Source organism: Orbicella franksi, chromosome 10 (assembly GCF_964199315.1).
Source record: "Orbicella franksi chromosome 10, jaOrbFran1.1, whole genome shotgun sequence".
Taxonomy (NCBI): domain Eukaryota; kingdom Metazoa; phylum Cnidaria; class Anthozoa; order Scleractinia; family Merulinidae; genus Orbicella; species Orbicella franksi.
Genome location: NC_138154.1, coordinates 24731327 through 24742761, shown reverse-complemented (window position 1 = coordinate 24742761; position 11435 = coordinate 24731327). Strand labels below are relative to the sequence as shown.

Genomic DNA, 11435 nt, shown 5'->3' with positions numbered 1-11435 from the left:
AGACATCTCAGTTCTTCCCCCGCCCAAGAGATGACTTGCATCCGATTAGAAAAGGTACAATACGAGGCCGAATTTGGCAGAGTCTCCCTGAGTTCACTCGCGATCAGGCATTCTTTTTTTGAAAAAAAGAACGCCTAATGATCGCAGGTATTCCCGAGTATTCAGTACAGACTGTGAGCAGTCTCTTCCTTTTCCTAGTGTCCGACGCGAATACAAGAATACAAAAGAATACAAGAATACAAGACGAGTGCGAGAAGAGTAGGTGCAGAAAGAAGGAAAAAGGAAACGTTTCTTCCCCTCTCGTTTCCAATCGCGCAAAGGATACAGGAACAAAACCGATCGACCGCTCGTAGTCTAGATTGGTTTCTTCTTATAAGGTGATTCCTTAGTATCGCATTGCGCATCCCTACTGCGCACGGTTTTTGCGTCATTAGCACGGGCACATGAGCGCATGCGCGTGCAAAAGTCACCTAAATAACCGTAGTTGTCAGCATTGTGGCGTGAAAACAAGCACGGTGACTCCCATACCAAGTTTCATCGGAAATCTATGGCGGGTCCTTTTACTAGAGAATCACCTTAATGACAAATATGGATATGTTTACACTTAGTGTCTGAGCGTGGTGCCTAAGCATGATTCTTACTTGGCACTAACGTGAACACGCCCTTTTTACAAGTGCTCACACCAGAATTCAAGTACAGTGCCCGTGCCCTGGTACTTGGGTACTTGGAGTACCTAATGTCTGCACCTGACACTAATTTGTGCTGGTGCTTGGGCAGCAAGTGTGAACACAGCCTAAGAGTCACTGATATCTCTTGTCAAAACTGGAGGACTTCAAAATATATGAATAGGCATGATTTGCATAATCATGCTATGAATAACCCAAAGGTTATCCTGGGTACCAGACACTTTTTGTGCGCAGTTTCCGGTTTTGGTTAACTCTTTATTATGACTTAGTCATGGTGTTGGCCTCTGGCCGACCCAATACATTCTGCTGTTTGAAAGAGAAAAAAAAAAAAACTGGAAACTTGAGTCTACGAATGAAAGCCACAGTTTAATATCGGACAGACTACAGGTTATTTACAACATAATACGGGAAAGTGTATGGAAAAAATGAAGTTAAAACCCAATATCCGTACATGGTCTTGCTATGTGGTTGTGTGGAAAATAGTATGGAAACAGGGCTCTTTTTGCAACAATAGCATCGTTGCCTTAGACATGTCTGTCTCTACCTATTCAAAAACAAGTTTACAGTGAACATAAAGTTCACTGCTGCTCTTCATCTTTTCTGTCAAGTCATCTTGTAATCAACAAAATAATAGTTCTTGGCATAACAAGACTAGGGCAAAATTATACAATTTCTCTTCTAGGTAACTTGCTTCATCAAGATTTTCCAGCGATTGGTCGTGGTTGATTTCCTCCCCCTGGGGGACCTGGCATCCTTCCTGGTGGGCCCCCATGGGGTGGTGCTCCAGGAGGTGGTCGTATCCCACCTGGTGGTGGCATTGCTCCAGGAGGTGGAAGGTGAAAAGGTAAAGCTCCAGGGGGAGGCAGAGCTCCTGGAGGTGGTGGCATCATTCCAGGGGGTGGGGGTGGTAACATTCCAGGGGGAGGTATGTGGGCAACTGGTGCTGGCGTGGAGCCAGCTTGATACGCGGCAGCTAAAGTAAAAGAAAGAACACATTGATTGGTTTTAATTAAAACTTGTTTCAGATGACGAGATACCAAACGTGAGGGGTTTCAGGCTTAAAAGTTTGATGAAGGAAAATAAAAACACTTGCCACTGGATTTCAAAATTATGGGCAGCACATTATTTATATTCCATAGCGATTTTCAACATTTCTTTTCAAAAAGCACAACTAAAGAGTTCAAACAATGTGCAAAATGCAAGGGTAGGTTTGGTCTACCTTAAAAGAGTAATTTGGTCGGTCAAAGCCCCACTATACAGACAACTTGTTATGGATGGTACTTTTGGCCACTAGCCCATACATGGATGTGACCTACTTCTTTCCTGGATAGCATTTTAATTTTTTTCTTTGAAGAAAAACAGTCAGTAAAAAAATCACTGGCAGGTCAGGAAATTGCTGGCTGTTGCCAGCATCCGGCTCCTAGTTTGAACCTTGTAGTTGAAAATTCTCAATCTATTGGTTCTCCATGGCTTATTTGTCAGGTAATTGGCGTGTGATCACATGGGTGTCCCATTGCAGGTATTCAATTCGAACTTTTTGTAATTGGATAACTGTAATTGGATACCCACGTGATTCACATGTCAATTACGTGCACTTTAACAGCTTCTTTCACAATGTTTCCTACAGTTTTCAAAACTTATGAAAAGTACTACAGACGTTTTTGCTCAAAAGACGTTCTCAAGAAATTCTCAAGAAGTTCTCTTTCTGTCGCCCCTACCAGGGCTGTCATTAAGGGCTGTAACCTGTAACACCTGTTACGGCTGAGTATGCCTGATTTTCCTTTGATGATATCAGTGAAATTGCCTGTTGTTGAAAGAATTCACAGACAAAGTAACAAGTTTGCTACGGGTGTGGAGAGCAAGGGTACAGGCGACTCAAAACTTATAACAGCCCTGCCTACTACATCTGTATTTCTGGGGTTTGACTTCATCTGATATTGACTGTTGTCTTGTGAATGACTGGGTGCAAAGAAGTGTTAAGTTTAAAACTGTTCTAGATTTCAACAATCTACACAGAAAAGAAAAAACAAAAATGAAAAAAAAAAGCTACATACTTGTTTGATCAATTAAACTTTGTGCCTGCTCCTCCATCCACTTTGTGTAGTAAAACCGCACATTTTCTTTGTGTTTTCGGCCACCATTGTGTGTTTTCCGGACAGATGGCTGGGATGACAAGAAATGATTAGTCAAAGTGAGCATTCCACAGTATATTTAAAGGTTTCCATAGCGCAGTTAAAATCTTTTCTGTAACCAATCCATACTGACAACATGGCTCTACAGAAACCACTGGTGGTGGATTTTAGTGCATGACTATAAACAGTCATACCAAGACGCTTAATAAAATTTATTGTAGGATACGCTTTTTTGAGTGAATACTCTAGCTTGATCATTACTTGAATCAGAGCTGTTGGTTGTTGATTGGTTGATTGATTGACTGGTAAACTTATTCAAGTCATATGGTATACAGTGTATGAGGAGTGAAAGTCACCATTTTTTTTCTACCTTTATCGTTGAGTATTCAGAATCTATTAGCATCTTTAAGCATTCTACAACGAATATAGGCTGCTATTGATCACCACTGAGAACTACTGGGGACCTACTCTATGTAATACAAGTTACAACATTATCACAACTGAAGAAAAAAACTAATGACTCGTCGATCATTCCTTTCAACAACATGGTTTATGGGGGGCTTGGGTAGCTACTGAAGGCAGGTACATTGTCCTTCTAAGCGAAGAATATCTTCTAACTGGGCATGGACTCATTTTCTTAACCAAATTAAAACTTGTCGAGACACATGGCATCAAACTCACCGAGTCGTGTGTTAGGTAGGTGTCACAGTAATCGCAGTAATACCTAGAATAAAAAGACAATTACAAAAAAAACTTCACATAAACATAAACGGTAGATTGATTTAACAGATCCGCTTTAAGGAAAGAACTAAAAAAGAAGCAAAAACGCTTATTTTCAAGGGAACAAATAAGACAATACTCACTTGGGCATCTTAGCAAAGCGATTCCGCCACGTTTGCGTGGTAAAAGCAGGCGCATCAACTTGGCGGAATTGACGCTGGATATTTGAATTGAAGGCTCGTTTAGCATTGCGTCACACGTGGGTAAAGAAATTCAACATGGCGATGCTTGCAGAGCCAAAATCGAAGCAAAAATGGAGCAGTGATCCGCGTAATACAACTTGGACTAATGGTAAGGAACTATTTATATACCCAAGGACCATTTCTTGCTGGTAAACGTATCAAAAACTGCGTCACGAGTATAAATTTTTATTTTTCTAGCTTTGGAGTTTTTCATGTCTTTTTAATATCTTACTGAGATCTTTGAACACAGCATTTCCGGTTTTGTTGGGCTGTGGAGTCCGAAATCAATTGATAGAAATTGACTTTGAAGTCCTTTAATTAAAGCCAGTGGAAAAGTGATACCAAGTTTAGAAGTGGGTTAAATCCCCGGCATAGTCAATCGAACGTTCGGAAATCGAACTCAATCCGTGATTTGAGGTCGATTGAGTTCGGCAATGAAACCAAGTGAAACACCGAATTTTGTGTGAGTTCGATTTCCAAACCAATCATGCTCAATCGAACAAATCGAACTGAGCCAAACTCAATCCATTAGATTGTGTTCGATAGGGTTCAGCAGCTGAACTCAATCAAACGCAATCCAGTGGATTGCGTTTGATAGTGTTCGGTGGGTAAATTCGCTTGAACAAAGATTATTGTTTGTGGTCTTCAAAACATGAAAACACGAGTTATACTGAAGTAACTGGAGCCTTGAAAAAAATGTTATTAATTTTCAACACCGGTTGTACAAAAAATCAAGACTTCAGAAATCAAAAGTTCAATTTAGTTTGATTGTCCAATTATTTTTGTGTGAGTTCGATTTGGTTTGATCGCAGAACTCAGTCCATGGATTGAGTTTGATTTAATTCCATTGAGTTCAATTGAAATACAGTTCGACTGGGTCTGATTTACTATACCAGGATTAAAATATTCCGAATTGTGCTGGTAATGCCTTGCGAGACAGAGATTCCCTTCTGTTTCTGCTGGGTGAGAGACGAGAGGGAACAATACAACATGATATGACAGAGAATTTTCAACTACCTGAAAAACAACCAAGGGGTGTTTGAGTAAAATTGTGTAAATAATTTGTCTTCAGATACTAGCAGATTTGGCTACCAGATGTTAACTAAAATGGGATGGCAGAGTGGTAAAGGACTGGGCGCCAAGGAAGATGGATCTACAACTCATGTGAAGTCTGTAAAGAGACGTGACAACTTAGGTAAAAGCAAACCAATAGACGGCAAGGGGTGCTTTCCATTCGACCAAACATTCTGATTTGAAATTCTTTGTATTCTATGTGACGAATGGAACAATGTTTTCCAGTACGTTGGACTAACCCATCCCAGGTCATCACTTTCCAATCTTCACGCGAAAATACAAAATAAACAAAAAGAAAACAAACAGCAGACTGTTTGCCCTTTTGACCTTTTTTACTTGCTTGTGAGTTGCTCAATGACTCTGAAGTTGAAACAAATGATGTATAATTTTGGTGAGGACGATGATGTAACTTTTATCAGTGTGGCAAGCTCTTACGTGCCTAGGAATTTAAAATGAAGCCCACAACTGCATTAAGGGTGCAATACCTCTTTATTTTCCTGATGAGTTCAAGAGTCACTTTGGAATGATGAGGCAAGCTGTTCACTTGCATGGTCATGCCTACATTTCACGTAGCTTACATGTATTTTTGCACCTCTCACTAAAGCAATGTTGTGGCCAATCCACTGCAATAGTGTTGAAGTAAGAGATTTAAGTTGTCCATCAGATAGAAAACATGACAAGTACTGATACTGAGAAGCTTGAGGAACAGCTGTGTTGAGTTCAATTTCTGGGCTTGGAGAAACTGGGCCCAAGCAGGAATGGTCAAATAGAATGACATTTTGTGGTTATTTTGATTTTATAGAATTTTAGACCAACCTCATAAGGTACACCCAAAATTTTGGAATGAACTTCCAGAAAATGTCTCTTTCATTCGCTCCCTTAGCTGGAATTTTTGGTCAAATGGAAAGCGCCCTGGAAGAGTACATTTATCATAGGTGACAACAACTGTCTTTATTCTCACCAACAGATTTAAGAATAAAATGCTTATTACTGCAGACAGCCATGTTTGTCCTGATACCACACTGAAGATGTAGCTAGTTACTGAATGCTTCATTTCCTTGAAAGAATGCACAAACAACCATAAGGACAAAGTTAACCTGAGTTATATTTTTAATTCTTGAATGATTTTTTGAACTCAGAAGTATAATGTCTTGATCTGTGAATCAAATTCTAACAGCTAGCTTCAAAAGAAGTGAATGGCAGTCTAAGAGACAATTGACATGTTTCACTTCGGTTTGAGAATTCTTGTGGCCATAGCAGTTGTAGTTAGATTAACAACCATGATGCCATGCATCTGTTCAGTAATTGATCACAAGTGACCCTCATTAAACATTATTTAACATGGTAAATGAACCGCTGTAGTGAGTTTGTGAGGCTAACGTTTTGAGTGCTAGCACTATCAGAGCTTGGTGACAAAGTAACTTTGCCTGACACTTGAAACATCAGCTTCGCAAACTCACTACTGAAGTTAATTAATATCTACCTTTTTTCAACTTCAGGTTGGTAAACGGCTACTAAATGTACTATCGAAACAACACTGTTTACAATTAGGATGTGCATGTACAAAGTTAGAGTGCACCAAAGCTGTTAGACAAAGTTTCTCTGACAAATGAGGACAACAATGAAAAGCTGATCATATTATTATCATAATCTCTCCATTCAGGTTTGGGAGCTGATAAGTCTAATGAAGATAACTGGTTATCACACCAACTGGAATTTGATGATCTGCTGTCACGCCTTAATGATCATTCAGAAAATGGTGATGGTGAGTTTCCCAGTCCTGGAGTCCGATGACTTCTCAATTATCAACTGGGCCCTAAAAGGAATTGTGCGATAATAGACTTTTTTGTCCCGCAAAGCACAGTTATGTATGCACGTTTCTATTCAACAGCTTTTGACATTCTTTTGCTGGCAAGCTGTTAATGTGGTCAAACTGTGCTATTTCAAACTCTGAGGGGGAAACAAAATAGTTCTAAATAGTGGGGGTTCAAATTAACCAGGTCTGATCAGCATTTAATATGAAAATCAGGGCTGTTATTAAAGGCCGTAACCTGTAACACCTGTTACAATTGAGTATGCTTGATTTTCCCTAGATGCTACAGGGGAAATTGCCTGTTGCTGAAAGAATTCACCCACAAAGTAACAAGTTTGCTCTGGGTGTGGAGAACAAGGGTGCAGGTGGCTCAAAACTTAATGGGAGTTGTGAAAATAACTCTCAATACTAGTTAATTTACTCTACCAAAGGATTTTGAAATGAATGCAGCAACAAAAATCAGTTTGTTAATCATAGCAAGTGACTGAAAGAAGGGCAAATCTAAGGGAAATGGTTTGAGTTCAAAATTTTTGAGTTTGAATTAAGCCTGGTTCTCATATGCCACTGAAATACCTGGGAGACCGTTACAGCATATGTGAACATTTATCACCAAATTATAATCTGTCCCAGGCATTGACTGCCAGCTTGCCTGTGAAGTTGAGCTGAGTTCAACTTTGCAGGCAAGCTGGCAGTTGTCGGCGACTGTCGGCGATGAGAGTATTTTATTTGAACATCATCTGCAGATGCAAAGTACTTCAGTAAGACAATTCGATCCATATTTACAGGTGGGATGGTTGAAAATTGCACCAATTTGATTTGCATTTCGCACAAATTTGAGTATGTTGGCGATCCATAACAGATGTGCCAGGGACCCACTGGAACAGATCGCCGAATGTTGTCAGTTGCAACCGGTGACTATGTCACAGGTAGGACGGCGGGTATGAGAACCAGGTTTTAGTAGGGTCCAACTGCACCACATTTCTCTTTTTAATGGAAAAATTAATTGGCTTATTTTGTTGATTGCAAAAGGAGAGAAGCCAACAAAGAAAAGAAAGAAGCATGAAATGGAGAAGACAGCCCGACAATCCCGAAAGAGAGTGTTGTGAGTATTTCCCTTTAGAATAGCTTTGTGAAATACATATATATTTTTAATACTGCATCAAGGCAATATCATTAACATGCAGTTGATGAATTTCTTCTATTATTTTCATCACCTGCCTGTGTGATAATGTAATTATATTGGGGATTGAGCAATGACCATTGATTTTGTTTGATGATGAAGTTGAAGGTTGATATAAAGATAAGGGGAAGTGTTTTTGACTCGCCATGCCAGAACTTACTCTGGTTTATGTACCAAGAAGCGCCTAGAAGTGTATTTCTACCCCTCCCCCTGAATTTGATTTTAGTCCACTACAGGGTAACTCTCAGCAACATATTTGCTGGTACCCATTTGTAAATGCATCCAGTGAGAATTACTGCAAGAGAAGTATTGCCGAAGAACACAACAACGTGGACTCAGCTACTAATGAACTTGAGTTGCTCTATTTGGAGTTCAGAAAATCTGGCAAGATGGGACACTTAACCCTGACACAGATTTCACACTATCTTATAGTGGTAGAGCTTCAGTTTATGAAATAATTATGATAGGTTCCATTATTTGATTATTGTGCAGCCCACAAGTGTACAGTATACTTCAAACTGACTGTCTGATTCTCTACTTCCAGTTACAATCGCTTCATCCAGAGCAAGGACTTGTCTTCCAAATCCGCTGAAGACATGGCTTGCATCTTTGGTCAGCGAAGTAAGTCAGTTCCTGGAACTCCTCGAGAACAGTCTGAGGTTAGCATCATGTTCAAAACTCTCCTTAATATTTATCATGGGTTTTCTGTAATCCTCCTTACAAGAATTTGAATTTTGATGAAGATAATTTTCCTGGGGTAATCAGATGCTATATTTTAATGAGTTATTGGCCAAGCGTAAGGTCAAGGTGGCTGGATATTGACAAAGATCTTTACTGTGCGTTGATGGACTGAGACCCAGTCAAGGTCCATGGACATGAGAAAAAAGATCAAGGCCATTATCCCTCCATCTTAACCTAATAAGCTTTGGCAGTAGAGGATTCATTATATCATATGACATTAAGATGCCATTTGGTCACGGGAAAAGGGAAATCTAAGTGGAGAAGACAGCCCCACCTTGCCTGTATGGTTAACCAATGACAGCCTGTGTAGGATTTGATTAATCTTGTCTGCTCACATACCTAGCTATAGATAGTGAACGATTTAGAAAGCCTATGGAGCTCTAAAAGAACACCATACTCCTGACTATCCCTAGTTGTGACAACAACAATATTCTTAAAATGATATAGCAAATAAAATCGTTTAGTGCGATGTAAGAAGCAGTTGAACATAATTTTAAATAACACAGGTCTGGAGCCTAAATGGACTGTGACGAATGAGTTAGCAAACAGCTTTTCTTCGTTTATTTCTGGTAGGAGTAGAAAATTTAGGAAGGATTGTTTAGCCATTTACAAAAATATTTTATTGGAAAAAAGAAAAGAATGGGTCTGATATTGAAGAAATGTCAGGTAAGAATGACGCCACGAGGCCGCTCCACGTTACTTAAAGACTTAAAGAGTCTGTTGCACTCTTTTTCGCGTGTGCGGTGTTTTGAATTTTGGACTGATGGTCTAAACAATCGTCTTTCATTCTTGTCAGGGTGAAGAATCAGACGGCAGCACAGCATCTTGTCCGCCACCATCGTTTCACGGTGTGCAGACTGTAAACTCCGGGCAGAACATTCAGGAATACTTTGAGATGAAAATGAGGGAGATGAAGGTCGCAAGAGAGGGAAAAGAAATGCGAGGAGAGACGGCAGCTCAAGAAGAAATGGTTACAGGCGAAGCTAGAAAAGATGGCTCAGAAAATGCAGAGTTCGCTGACGAAGAATTAAAGTCAAAGAAAAAGAAGAAGGAAAAGCGAAGAAAAAGGAAGGCTTGTGAATTGAAAAACGACGAAACTAGCTCGAATTTCGATGAGGATGAATACGCAGTAAAGGAAAAGAAAAAGAACGCGGAAGTGGAGGGATGGGAATCTGGCGAAGGCAAGGAATGTAAAGTCTTGAAGGAAACAAAGCGAGAAAAACGAAAGAAAAACAAAGGAAAGGAACAGGAGTTTATTGCTTCACAAGCTTGCGAAATTAAGGAAGTGCAGGGTGAGATGATAGAGAGTTTGGAAACTGAAGAGTCGGTGAAAGGTGGGAAGAAAAAAGATAAGAAAAAGAGGAAAAAGGACAAAGCTAGTATTGCTGAAGATTTGGAAATGTCGTGCAAGATTGAAGAACGAAACGATCACAAAGATACACTCAAAAAGGCTAGGAATTCCAACATGGAAAAAACTTGTAAAGAACCGCTCCCTGAAGCCGAGGAAACAGGAGACAAAAGAAAGAAGACAAGCAGAAAGGACAAAGATACGCTCTCTCTTGATGTGGAAGCTGTTGAAATCATCGAAATTAAAAAGGAGAAAAAGAAAAAGAAGAAAAAGGTGAAATAAAAAGAAGTCGGAAACAGTAAACGCCTATAAACCAAGGACGGGAATGATGGAACAAAATTGATAACAATAATAATAAAATCCATATGCGTATTGTTTGGTAGTGTTTATGGTATTTTAATTTATAATTCTTGCCATTGCTACGATAATTAGCTAGCAGGGAGGGGGATACATAGTGAAAAATTACTTACTAAGAAGGGGTGGGTAAGAAGTAAAATTACTCAATCAAAAGGGGAAGCGGTAATTTTCTCTCGTGGTAAAACATTGTTTAGCACTGTTGATTTATTTCCGTGGACTGGTACGTGTACACAATTTTACGTACATGGGAACGTTGAGCAGAGAACGTAAAATGAGCTGGTCTGTTTGGGCTGCCCTGCCAGAACTATAAAATTATCAGTATATACAAAATATTTACGTACAAGTAAAATTCTACTAATAAGAATTTAGTGGAATTCTGGTATAATAATGCAGATGCTGCAATCTGATTGGCTGAGCTATCTTACACTATCGACCAATAGTTCACTACTAAATTTTCCTGCGTCGTCATTGGCCAAAACTGACCACGTGATACAATCTCGCGCGGGCACTGTCAGGCGTTGCAGTTCAGCACTAAATTTTCTCGGACTCTTATTGGTTTAAATTAATCACGTGAGACGCGATAGTGTTCATCCACGGAGAGACACTATCAGCCCTTATAATCCAAATATTTTCGCTCGCAGGCGATTGTTGTAAACGCGTCACGTGACTGAATATGCCCAGCTAAAACTGGAGAATATCCGAGTGATATTCCCCAATTTTCAAAACCGCACTGTTGCGAAAAATATTTGAAGGATAATAAACACAGCCCTCATTTCGCCCGAAAATATGCTGTGAAATTTGTCCTTGGACATCTATTCCTCAAAGCTCACAGTTTTCCTTGAGCTACGCTCGCGGAAAACTGTTCAGAAACTGTCATTTTCTTCTCGGAACAGATAATGTCCGCGGATAAATTCCGAGCATATTTCTACGCTAAATGGAGGCTATCCGAGGAAAACACCCGGATGGTTAGTACTCGTTTGTGAAAATGTTTCTGTGAACAAGCGGGCTTATAGAAAATATACAATTAAAATTGTATTAAGGTTACAGTATACCTTCAGGGGTGTCTCGCGCGCAAGCGATGTAGCACGTGCAGTTTAAGCTGTGGATACCTAAACCCCTATATCAAATTAATTAAAGCTTAT

The 11435-nt window shown here is 39.7% G+C and overlaps 2 protein-coding genes across 2 annotated transcripts; one reads left to right on the top strand and one right to left on the bottom strand.

Moving 5' to 3' along the window:
- Positions 1-925: 925 nt before the first annotated feature.
- Positions 926-3713, bottom strand: LOC145500626 (U1 small nuclear ribonucleoprotein C-like). The gene is made up of 4 exons (XM_081480144.1): positions 3682-3713; positions 3500-3542; positions 2741-2849; positions 926-1659 (listed from the first exon to the last, which is right to left on the bottom strand). Exons 1-4 carry the CDS (start codon positions 3687-3689, stop codon positions 1382-1384), a joined length of 438 nt encoding a protein of 145 aa, XP_081336270.1. The 5' UTR covers positions 3690-3713; the 3' UTR covers positions 926-1381.
- An 89-nt stretch (positions 3714-3802) lies between these two features.
- Positions 3803-11106, top strand: LOC145499906 (uncharacterized). The gene is made up of 6 exons (XM_081479424.1): positions 3803-3889; positions 4853-4975; positions 6518-6619; positions 7697-7769; positions 8392-8506; positions 9385-11106. The coding sequence occupies exons 1-6, from the start codon at positions 3817-3819 to the stop codon at positions 10216-10218; spliced, it is 1320 nt and encodes a 439-aa protein (XP_081335550.1). The 5' UTR covers positions 3803-3816; the 3' UTR covers positions 10219-11106.
- Positions 11107-11435: the final 329 nt, after the last annotated feature.

Excerpts from the sequence above, each read along its gene's own strand:
- LOC145500626 (XM_081480144.1), bottom strand. Across the intron at positions 2,850-3,499 it reads CCTACCTAACACACGACTCG|CCATCTGTCCGGAAAACACA; the intron begins GTGAGTTTGATG and ends TTGTCATCCCAG. Across the intron at positions 1,660-2,740 it reads AAGTTTAATTGATCAAACAA|CTGCCGCGTATCAAGCTGGC; the intron begins GTATGTAGCTTT and ends CTTTTACTTTAG.
- LOC145499906 (XM_081479424.1), top strand. The coding sequence starts at position 3,817 with ATGGCGATGCTTGCAGAGCCAAAATCGAAGCAAAAATGGAGCAGTGAT. Across the intron at positions 4,976-6,517 it reads AAAGAGACGTGACAACTTAG|GTTTGGGAGCTGATAAGTCT; the intron begins GTAAAAGCAAAC and ends CTCTCCATTCAG. Across the intron at positions 6,620-7,696 it reads TCATTCAGAAAATGGTGATG|GAGAGAAGCCAACAAAGAAA; the intron begins GTGAGTTTCCCA and ends TGATTGCAAAAG.